Raw genomic sequence first — 12,518 nt, 5'->3', positions numbered from 1 at the left:
TTGCTAAGGCTGGCCTGGAACTTGTGATCCTCTTGCCTCAGCCTCCCCAGTAGCTGGGACGACAGGCATGCACCGCCGCACCCAACATTGTTGTTTTTTTTTAATTGATTTTATTTATTTTTTTTAAATACATGACAGTGGAGTGCATTACAATTCTTATTACACATATAGAGCACAATTTTTCCTATCTTTGTATATAAAGTATGTTCATGCCAATTCATGACCAACATTGTTTTTGACTTATTAATTAACTTGGTCATATACTAGATACTGAATGTGATCCATACCTGTGTGACATTATGGACATTTTTTAAATTCCCAGTAGTTGCCTACCTAAGACTGTTTTACCTTATATTATGAAAGTTAGGTATTTAAAATGTCATATCTGCATGAAGTTTCAAATAACTTGTTTTTATTAAAGACGAAAGTAGTTACACTTAAAATGTTCCAAGTCTTAAATAATTTACAAAATATCTTAAGCAAAACTGTGCTTAACAAGTAGATTTTATTAAGCAAAAATGAATAATTCAACAGTTATAAACTGTTCCTTACAATGTACTTGAAGTCTTTCAGTATCTGAAAAATAGTCTTTGCAGTTAGATCTTAGAGGGAAGTGGTTATTGGATGTTTTTTATTTATAAACAATGCAAAAATAAAATTAGTTTTATTATTTGGTGCCAGAGTTTGAACTCAGGGCTTTGCACATGCCAACCATGAGCTTTCACCTCTGAGCTACACTTCCAGCTCTGACATTTTTTAATTTCAAATACTCTTCATAAAATTGATATAACCACCATAAGGATGGGATCCTAATTAGAATAACTCATGCTCCACATATGTATAGTATGTTAGAATATACTACTGTCACATATATACAAAAAACGCAAATAAAAGTAATATGTAAAAAAAAATTGGTATAACCAAGGGAAGAAAAATATTCTAAATATGTAACTGAATATTGTTCCTGAAATCATTCATGAGGGGTGATCCAACACCACCCACCATCACACACCTTGCACATGGCAAGCGCTCCTCCTCTGGGCTACATCCCCAGCACTGAGAGGTGACTTTAAAGATGTAGTATTTTCTGCCACATAATATACAGTAAATATTGGTATTTTTTTTTCTACTGAAAGTTATAGTTTTTAAAGGGCACTGATGCCTAAGGCTGTTTGTCTTCATGAAAATTTCCCTTATATCCACTGTACCAGTTCATTTATCAGTATTTGCTTCTTTAACATTTGAAACCACACAGATATCTGATATGGGTAGCATCCTACTGTCATGTAGAAACAAATGCTTCCATTTTTAAGGTTTTTTACATTTATCAATTTTACTCTTCTCTAAACTTTTCTGAAAGAAAGAGTCCAAACTTCCCATATATGTATTCATTTTATACTCCCACAAAACCAGTGTATCTCACTATAATTCTTCCTGTATATTTTTCTTGCTAGTCTGTAGGATTTACACTAATAACATTCTGCCTCTGTCATAGTAATTGAAGTACTTATCTTCACTTGTGACTTTATTATAGAGTTTTATAGTCTGAAATATTCTGCAATATCACAAGATAAAATGAGTTGGTGGGATTTAAACTTGATTTACACTGAAAGTGTGTCTTAAGTAATAGGTGATAAAACAAATGGAACATTTATCAATGATGATGTGCAGTATGTAAGGAGGAAAATTAGCCAAAAGCAAATAGAAAATGTTAATATGACTTAGATTTAGCAAGTGTATTTCCAATACGTGTCAAATTTGCAATATATCTGCAAGCATTACCAGTTTTAAAGTTAACGTCTTTCCCAAGAAGGGAGATTAAAATAAAATAAAATTACCACTGAAAGTAGCTCTGAGCTTGGCCCTCTCAGCTGTTTATGTTAACTTCTAAAGTTTGCTATGAAATTGACAAGACATTGTTACATCAGAGGCAGTAGTTCCATTAGATTAGGTCAGTGAATTGGGTTCTAGATGAGAATTCTGTCACTGCTGGCAGTGATGGCTTCAGGAAAAGACAGTGATCTGACCTTATCCAATGACTGCTCTGATGAGAATTCATATAATCCTGCTAATAAGTGAGGACTTAAGGGTTCTGAGGGGTTTTGACTTCTGATTTGTTCCACAGTCTGGGAGCTACATAAATGACAATAACTGTTTCTCCTTCACATTGATACAGAAAATTTTATGTTCCAGAGGGAAATATCATACATGTGCAGTGAAAGCCTGATCACATATAAATTTAGAAGCCAAGTTAGTTTCTGGGTCTGGGGATGGGGTGGTATTTGTTTCTGCCACTGGCCAGAGATTTCCTTTAGACAAGAGTAGGCCTGAGGCAAATTATGGTACAACAGTACACTGCCTGCTGTCTTTTTTTTTTAACTTTTCTTTTTTCTTTTCTTCTCTTTTCTTTTGGTGTGTGTGTGTGTGTGTGTGTGTGTGTGTGTGTGTGTGTGTCTTTTTTTTTTTTTTTTAATATTTATTTTTTAGTTCTCGGCGGACACAACATCTTTTGTTTGTATGTGGTGCTGAGGATCGAACCTGGGCCGCACGCATGCCAGGCGAGCGCTCTACCGCTTGAGCCACATCTCCAGCCCTGCCTGCTGTCTTAAAATCAGGTTATGTGGGGACTGAGGATGTAGCTCAGTGACACAGCATTTACCTGGCATGTAGGAAGCTCTAGATTCCAGCCCCAGCACTGCCCCAAAAGAAAAAAAGGGGGGAAAAAACACATCTGGTTATATGGACATTGTGTGCAGACGATAAAGGACTGCATGCAGCTGGAGGTACCCAACCCTGACTTGATCTTGGTGATAATGTGGGGCTTTAAAGAACTGATGGCCTATTAGGTGAGCCTGAATAGCACAGTTCTCTGTCCTGCAGCTTCAAGGGTCCAAACACCATGGACACAATCACCTCAATTCCTTGGAATGATGCCAAAACAACAAACTCACAAGACATTCCTTTTTCTTGCTTTCTTAATCTTCAGGTATGATGAGATTCATTTGCCACGGTTTTCATTAAAGCAAGGGATGATCCCAGCACGTTATGTCATGCCTTGGAAAGAAAATATGGAATTCAGGAATGTGAATCTGAAGGTATTTTCTCACAAATATTCATCATTTACAAGCTTATACCATTGAATATAATCTGTAAGATATATATGACTATACAAAAATGATTTTGATGCGCTTTCACATAAATTTGAAAGTAAACGTTTAGGCAATACAATAATGCAAATATAAACAAAATAGGCATACAAAAGGATCTCAGAACCTCCACATGATGCTAACTGGCAGTGTTAAGCCTATTAGAAGCAGGTGCCATTAGTATTAAAGCTACATCAGGGGCTGGGGTTGTGCTTCAGTAGCAGAGCACCTACCTCACACATGTGAGGCAATGGATTCAATCCTCAGCACCACATAAAAATAAATAAACAAAGATATTGCATCTGTCTATAAAATTTTTTGAAAAAAGCTATATCATACATGTATAGAACATATAGGTTTTAAGTCACACTGAATGTTCAAGTAGAGAGTCATGGGAACAGTTGGTCTAGACTTGAAGATTGCCCATTGGTGTTTTTTTTTTTTTTTTTTTTTTAAGACAGAGTGAGAGAGAGAGAATTTTAATATTTATTTTTTAGTTTTAGGCGGACACAACATCTTTGTTTGTATGTGGTGCTGAGAATCGAACCCGGGCCGCGAGCGCGCTACCGCTTGAGCCACATCCCCAGCCCCCATTCAGTGTTCTTAATCAGTACTTCTAAAACCTTTTTCAACTTTGGATTGAGCATATTTACTTATGAAATGGTAATTTTTGTTTTTATACTGGGGATTGAACTCAGGAGCACTCAACCACTGAGCCACATCCCCAGCCCTATTTTTTATTTGGAGACAGGGTCTTACTGAGTTGCTTAGCATCCCACCATTGCTGAGGCTGGCTTTGAACTCGTCATCCTCCTGCCTCAGCCTCCCCAGCCCTGGGATGACAGGCATTCGCCACCATGCCCAGCAGTAAGTTGGGTTTTCTTTTAAGAGAGAATAGAATATATTGTAATAATCAGACTATGAGAGGAAACTTCAAATAAGGATACATAAAAGAAAATGTGTTTGTATAAATAATTTGCAAATTCTAATTGGCTAAATGATTAATGTTGAATAAGAATATATTTTTCCAAGACAGAGATTTTTTATAAACTACAAATATTTATGTTAAATATATCGTAAGATATGGTTCAATTGTTTTCTTATTAAATGCACATGAACAATGTTATAAATGGGGCTGCATTTGCCCTGGGATGATGATTTTATATGTATTTTTATCTGATAGTTTTGAAAACAAAAATCTGAGGAAATAATGACTCAAGTATTAAACTTAAATACAAAATTCATATATGTTTATTATTAAGACTTACTATGGTCTTAATGTTTGACTATATTTAATGTAATTTAGTGACTTACCAAGGAATTTTTAATGTCCTATATAACTTTAGCCTAGTGACAGTATTAGTAGGACCTGTCTTTTTCATTTAATAGAACTACAATGTATACATTTTATGAATTAAAATTAGTAAGAAAAATTTTGTTTTGGATGCATCAAAGCATTTTTTTTTCTTGTGTGTGTTTGTTGGTTGGTGCTGCAGACTGATCCTAGGGCCTTTTCCCCACTAAGCACATGCTCTGTCACTGAGCTACTCTCCTAGCTTGATCTTCTTATTTAGAGCAATAATCCTATATAATTTTTCAGAACTATTTCATTTTTGCAATTTAAAGTATTCCCAACAATTTTAAACACATAATTAGTGACTGGGAACTGGTACATACTACCTTATAGAATTACCATGAAACTTAATTAAATGAAGTGAATTTGGCCATACTGAGTAAATTCTAGGTTATTATTTTCTTTTCCTATTTATTCTCACCATTTTTCCTTAGATGATAATGCACATACAGACACACAAACACACACACTTAACAACTCAGAAGTGATAACACAATGTTCCAGAAACAGGGCTGCACTCCAAAGCCAGGCCAGAATGCTATTCTTCAATATTGAGACATCAAAAGCAGATGTACACTTCAGTCAATAACCTATTGCTGTTATTTATCCAGCAACAATTATAACAACAGCATCAAACTTTATATCAATTTAATACCTCGTAATGGGCAAAAGCATTTTCATTCACATAAGTTGCTTTTCTTTTTCCTGTTTTTTTTCCCCAGTGCTGGGGTTGAACACAGGGCTTTAAGCAGATCAGGCAAGTACTCTACTGCTGAATTACACCCAGCCTTCCTTCACATGTGTTTTGTTCAATGTTCAAAGAATCCTTTTTTTAAATTTTAACCCCTTTTTTGTAGACAATCCTTTTATTTATGATTTTTAAAAAGTATGGTTACCTCATTTTCAATTAAACAAAGCAAGAGGGATATTTAATGTCCTGGAAGAAATAATTGGGATTCAGATGTTCTCAATATGTTCCAAAGTTAGGATAAACTTTTAAGGGATACTTTTAAATCCTGTGTTTATGTTTATATATATATATATATATGACGGTGGAATGCATTATAATTCTTAATACACATATAGAGCACAATTTTTCATATCTCTGGTTGTATACAAAGTATATTCACACCAATTCTTGTCTTCATACATGTACTTTGGACAATAATGATCATCACATTCCACCATCATTTATAATCCCATGCCCTCTCCCTTCCCCTCCAACCCCTCTGCCCTATATAGAGTTCCTTTATTCCTCCCATGCTCCCTCTCCCTACCCTACTATGGATCAGCCTCCTTATATCAAAGAAAACATTTGGCATTTGGTTTTTTGGGATTGGCTAACTTCACTTATCTTCTCTAACTTCATCCATTTACCTGGAAATGCCATGATTTTATTCTCCTTTATTGCTGAGTAATATTCTTTTGTGTATATATGCCACATTTTTTTATCCATTCATCTATTGAAGGGCATCTAGGTTGGTTCCACAGTTTAGCTATTGTGAATTGTGCTGCTATAAACATTGATGTGTCTGTGTCCCTGTAGTATGCTGTTTTTAAGTCCTTTGGGTATAGACCGAGGAGAGGGATAGCTGGGTCAAATGGTGGTTCCATTCCCAGATTTCCAAGAAATCTCCATACTGCTTTCCATAGTGGTTATACCAATTTGCAATCCCACCAGCAGTGTATGAGTGTATCTTTTTCCCCATATCCTCGCCAACATTTATTGTTTGTCTTCATACGAACTGCTATTCTGACTGGAATGAGATGAAATTTTAGAATTTTTTTTCTTTTTTATTTTTAAGAGAGAGAGTTTTCGGCTGACACAACATCTTTGTTTGTATGTGGTGCTGAGGATCGAACCTGGGCCGCACGCATGCCAGGCGAGCGCACTACCGCTTGAGCCACATCTCCAGCCCTAGAATGGTTTTGATTTGTATTTCTCTAATTGTTAGAGATGATGAACATTTTTTTCATATATTTGTTGATTAATTATATATCATCTTCTGAGAAGTATCTATTCATGTCCTTGGCCCATTTATTGATTGGGTTATTTGTTTGTTTGTTTGTTTTTTGGTGTTTAGCTTTTTGAATTTTTTATATATCCTAGAGATTAGTGCTGTATCTGATGTTTGAGGGTTTGTAAAGATTTGCTCCCAAGATGTGGGCTCTCTATTCACCTCACAGATTGTTTCTTTTGCTGAGAAGAAACTTTTTAGTTTGAGTCCATCCCATTTATTGATTCTTGATTTTAATTCTTGCACTATAGGAGTCTTATTAAGGAAGTTGGTACCTAATCCCACATGATGAAGATTAGGGCCTACTTTTTCTTCTTTTAGACGCAGAATCTCGTTATATTCCTAAGTCCTTGATCCATTTTGAGTTGAGTTTTGTGCATGGTGAGAGAGAAGGGTTTAATTTCATTTTGTTGCATATGGATTTCCAGTTTTCCCAGTACCATTTGTTGAAGAGGATATCTTTTCTCTAATGCATGTTTTTGGCACCTTTGTCTAATATAAGATAACTATAATTATATGAGTTAGTCTCTGTGTACTCTATTCTGTACCATGGGTCTACCAATCTGTTTTGGTGCCAATATCATTCTATTTTTGTTACTATTGCTCTGTAGTATAGTTCAAGGTCTGGTGGTATAGTGATGCTACCTGCTTCACTCTTCCTTCTAAGGATTGCCTTAGCTATTCTGGATCTCTTATTTTTCCAGATGAATTTCATGACTGCTTTTTCTATTTCTATGAGGAATGTCATTGGGATTTTAATTGGAATGGCATTAAATATGTATAGTGCTTTTGGAAGTATGGTCATTTTGATAATATTAATTCTGCCTATCTAAGAGCAAGGTAGATCTTTCCATCTTCTAAGGTCTTCTTTGACTTTTTTTTTTTTTTTTTGGTGGTGCTGGGAATTGAACCCAGGACCTTGTGCATGCAATGCAAGCACCCTACCAATTGAGCTATATCTCCAGTCCCCTTGATATTTTCATTTTATATTTGAGAAAACTAAGTCTGAGGTGAGTGGCATGTGACCTGTACAAGGTCACGTAAGTAGTGAAGCTGAAGTTTAATGATCTGACTCCAGGCTTACCTACCACCTGTATAATCTTCAGTCCTCCTGGCTCATCCTGGTAGTCAGGTTAATAACAAGTCACAGAGCTCTGCTTTTAGAAGAGATATTACTCTGTCCATCAGATAGTTAGAAAAATGATCAGAACAATTTCATCTTGATATAACAAGAAAATGATGGGGCTGGGGATGTGGCTCAAGCGGTAGCATGTTCGCCTGGCATGTGTGCGGCCTGGGTTCGATCCTCAGCACCACATACAAACAAAGATGTTGTGTCCACCGAAAACTAAAAAATAAATATTAAAAAATTCTCTGTGTCTCTATCACTCTCTCTTAAAAAAAAAAAAAAGAAAGAAAGAAAATGATGTTTGATGTGATATTAAGCAGAGGTTTTTTTTTTTTTTTTTCTTTTAGAAAGCAGAAGCATGTGGGATCCATACTGGACCACTAGAAGACTCTCTCTTTTTGGATCACAGTGAAAGGCTTTGCCACGGGGAAGATCGCACAATTGTCTTGAAGAAAGGCCCACCAGAAATAAAAATTACAGATATGCCTTTGCATTCACCTCTCTCTAAATACCAAAGCACTGTGATCTCCCATGGCTTTAGAAGGCGACTAGTCTGATCAGAGGAATTAAGTGATAAAACTGGCTGGGATAGCAGATGTGTGATAGAGTGCATGAACATGGCTCTGGGTTAGATTCCCAGCACCACCAAAAAAAATAAAAATAAAGTGATAAAGTGTTTCAATCCCTTATTCTCCACCTCCCTTTGATAAGTGTTTAAGGTACTGTACGTCGTTTGTATTTCATCTACAACTTTAATATTTTTAAAGATCATAAATCAATAATGTGATTTGCAAATTACTATGGGATAGGAAGGAGAACTGCTTTCATTTATACTAATTTAATATCAAGCAGGTAAAGAACAGCAGACTGGTCTAGTACCAATGTCTGACCTCATCATGTTCCTCTACCTTTATCATCTTCTCTATTTTTTTTTTTTTAAAGAGAGAGTGAGAGAGGGGGACAGAGAGAGAGAGAGAGAATTTTAACATTTATTTATTTTTTTCTTAGTTCTCGGCGGACACAACATCTTTGTTGGTATGTGGTGCTGCTGAGGATCGAACCCTGGCCGCACGCATGCTAGGCGAGCGCGCTACCGCTTGAGCCACATCCCCAGCCCCATCTTCTCTATTTTTCATCCCCTCTAACTCAATTGTAGTGTCAGATGAGCTGAGTTGAAATAGAGTTGCAGGATGTGGAATTATTTTTGCTATTTTACTGTCTGCCCCCACCACCCTTTTTCACAACCCACCCCTCCAACACACACACTTAAGGCTCTGGACCATTGTTATTAATCATCATGGTAATTAGAAGTGTTTGGCAGACAGCTCAATCATACATCATACAGTTTTAGCTGAGAGAGATATATTTGCAGCCAGATAAGGAGGTATATACCTATGATTCCAGCTATGTGGGCGGAGGCAGGAAAATCACAAGTCACAAGTCAGAGGCCAGCATAGGCAGCAGAGGTCCTATGTCAAATAATGACAATACAGAGATGTACTTTATGTATCTGTTCAGTATATATGAGTGTCAATTTGCTACAGTAATTTATTCACATAATTTAAAAGTAAACCCATAGTGGACATGGTGGTACTGTCCCTATAACATCAACTACTTGCGGGGAGAGAATTGAGCAAGAAGTTCACAAGTACAAGGACAACCTGAACATCTTAGACCCTGTCTCAAAATAAAAAGGACTGGAAATGTAGCTCAGGGGTAGAACAACCTTGGGTTCCGTCCCCAGTACTACAAAAATAAATATTAAATAAAGCGACTCTCGACAACGACCAGCACTGACGAGATAAGCTGGATTCAAAAAGCTGGCTGCAACATTAAGCTAAGAAAACAGCAAAGAAATCACACAGCACATGGACTTGAGTTTCTCAGATGAAGGGTGGGACTGCTCTGTGACCTTAGGGTCAGCTTTCACACTGGAAGGTGCTGGAAAAAGAGTGTGTACCCAGAATCTATTTTTATAGAGGGGACACACAAAGGAGATTTGATAGAATGTTCTTCATCAGATAAGGCAGGGATAAGGTTTCAAAGGTGGAGTCCTGCTTCTTGGTGTCCTGTGGCCAGCAGATTGATTGACATCTTTGCAAGACACACCCATCTCAGGTGCTGTGTGGGATCACAGGCAGAGGGAGAGGAGTGGCACACTTGTACCGCAAAGCCCAATCAGTGTGCAATGCCAGACCTGTCCCCTCATATAGCTCCAATGCACATAGCTCACACACACAGTTCATAGATGGCTCAGGACAGGCAACCATAGGTAAAACAGTACAGCCATTTTACCTAGACAGAGAACTCCATAGAGTGGTTTCTCAAAAAATTAAGCAGAATTTCCACATGACTCAGCAATTTCACTCCTCATGTCATGGGCAGATTTGAAAGTTAAGTCGGATTGATCTCATGCTCAGATATCTCACCCTGTGCAGAATTAGCGCCCCTTTCCTCATGAGCCCACTCACATAGATGCTGACACCCCCACCCACTTGCACTCTGACCACAATATCTTTAAACTATGGAGCAGACGTTAGCTTACTTCCTGAATGGGTACAAAAAGGCGCCAATTCTAAGACTGTGCTTGCCTCTCCTGCCCCCTCTTTTGTGGTTTTCTGATTTTTAAGTGCCCCCCTAGCCTGTGTTCAGTGTCTTCGGCTGAAGAACTGTCTGTTTTCTGCTCCTTGGCCCTGGCCAGAATAAATCCTTTGTCTTTCCTTCAAAAAGACCTGGAGTTGTATTTGGGATTTTGGAATAGAGCCTTAACATTCAATAATACTGAAAGCAGGGACACACAAATCTTTGTATTTGATGCTCACAGCGTTATTCACAATAGTAAAAAGGTAGAACAGCCCAATGTCATCAACTGGTAAAAACTGGTTTGTACATCTGATGGAAATCTTTCAACCATAAAAAAAGAATGCTCTTCTGATGCATGCTACCACATGGAGAAGCCTGAAAAAACATCATGCTAACTAAAATAATCCTCACACCCACTTCTGTCTGTGTCACTGAGGTATAAAAGGCCAGGCAGTGGAGAGTAGGGAAGGGACAATCAAGATCGCCAAGAGGCCAAGCACAGGACAGCCATTTTAATATGCCCTGACATGTTGTAAGACAGTTCTTGTTTCTCAGAAAGGGCCTAAATCTGCATCATGCCGAAAACAACTGCATAATCTATAATCCAGCCCATGCCAGGCTAGGGATAATTAAAATATTAAAAAAATCAATCAAGAGGAGCTTATCAACTTCTCCTTATGTGCCTTTAGAGGAGGAGCACTGCAAGACTTAAGTGCACTCTTGCCTTTTCCAGGTGCACTGTACCGGGAGTTCTGAATCTCTCTCTCATTTTCCTTTTTTAATAAAATTTGGCTGGCTGCCTTACCTCAATGCTGTTCATTGTGCTCATTCTTCTATTCTGTGATGCGTGAACCTGATCCTGACTCTGCCAATAACATCACCACGTCAAAGACACATCCGAGGCCGGGCACAGTGGTGCACACCTGTAATCCCTGTTAGGTTGGTTTGAGGTGATTAATCAACCTGCTGGGGATGGGGCGGGGGGACACATATCAGGCACCGACAGAACCGCTGTCAACCAGTGGGATCTCCAGGCCAATCCTGGATCTTAGCCAGCTCCCCTGACTTACCCCAATAGGACAAGGGACTCTAAAAAACCCTTTTCCTGTCCCAAGCCCTCCCTTCCTGCCCTAAGCCCAATAAAAATCCCAGTTCAGTCCAACCTTGGTGCGATTCTCTTAGACCCACTCTGCTGGTCTGAGAGCTCTGCCTGGGAGTGAAATCTCAATAAAGCCTCCTTCAGAGGCCTTTTTAAATCTGTAAGGTCGAGGCGGCCTGACCTTACAATCCCAGCAGCTTGGGAGGCTGAGGCAGGAGGATCACGAGATCAGAACCAGCCTTAGCAAAAGCTAAGGCACTAAACAACTCAGTGAGACTCTGTCTCTAAATAAAATACAAAATAGGGGTGGGGATGTGGCTCAGTAGTTGAGTGCCTCTGAGTTTAACCTCTAGTATCAAAAAAGAAGAAGAAGGAGAAAGGAGAAAGGAGAAAGGAGAAAGGAGAGGGGAAGGGGAAGGGGAAGGGGACACAGTAGTGGTTGCAAGGAAAAGGATCTTCACCAGGAATACACTGCTGGCCCCTCGGTCTTGGACTTCTCAAACCCCCAAACTATGAAAAGCAAATGTTTTTTGATACACTTTTATGGTATTTTGTTATAGCAGCTCAAGATGGCTAAGACACCAGTGCTTCTTGTGTGGATTGAGATAAGCTTCTGCAGTCAATTTCTTTCAGTGTGAAGAACTTCCTTTACTGTTTTTTTTAGGGCTTGACTGCTAGCCACAAATCCAGTCTTTGTCTATCTAGAAAATATTTATTTCACCATCATTTTTGAAAAAAGCTCTTGTAGATGTAGAATTTATTTTTGTTTGTTTGTTGCTGAGCACTTTGAATCTGTTATCTCATTGCCTTCTGGCTGCCATTTTTCTGCCTAGTCAGCTGTTAATTTTAACTCTGGTGTTCCCTTGTGATATATTGTTTTCTCAGGGCTTCTTGCCTCTGATTTCCACCGATTTTATTATGAAACTGCTTGTGGGTGTCTTTGTGTTCATCCTATTCGGAGTTCTCTTGGATATATAGGCTATTGTTTTTCAATAAATCTGTCAAGGTTTCAAACATTATGTGACCAATTTTTTCTTTTTTTTTATTGGTTGTTCAAAACATTACAAAGCTCTTGACATATCATATTTCATACATTAGATTCAAGTGGGTTATGAACTCCCATTTTTACCCCAAATACAGATTGCAGAATCACATCGGTTACACATCCACATTTTTACATGATGCCATA

At 38.1% G+C, this 12,518-nt stretch overlaps 1 protein-coding gene across 1 annotated transcript; it reads left to right on the top strand.

Annotated features, from left to right (window-relative positions):
• The first annotated feature begins 1,998 nt into the window (after positions 1–1,998).
• Spmip10 (sperm microtubule inner protein 10) lies at positions 1,999–8,296 on the top strand. The gene is made up of 3 exons (XM_005324136.3): positions 1,999–2,075; positions 2,987–3,095; positions 7,995–8,296. Exons 1-3 carry the CDS (start codon positions 1,999–2,001, stop codon positions 8,202–8,204), a joined length of 396 nt encoding a protein of 131 aa, XP_005324193.1. The 3' UTR covers positions 8,205–8,296.
• The last annotated feature ends 4,222 nt before the right edge of the window (positions 8,297–12,518 follow it).

Source organism: Ictidomys tridecemlineatus, chromosome 1 (genome assembly GCF_052094955.1).
Source record: "Ictidomys tridecemlineatus isolate mIctTri1 chromosome 1, mIctTri1.hap1, whole genome shotgun sequence".
NCBI classification, from domain to species: Eukaryota; Metazoa; Chordata; class Mammalia; order Rodentia; family Sciuridae; genus Ictidomys; species Ictidomys tridecemlineatus.
This window is presented reverse-complemented; position numbering and strand designations above follow the sequence as displayed.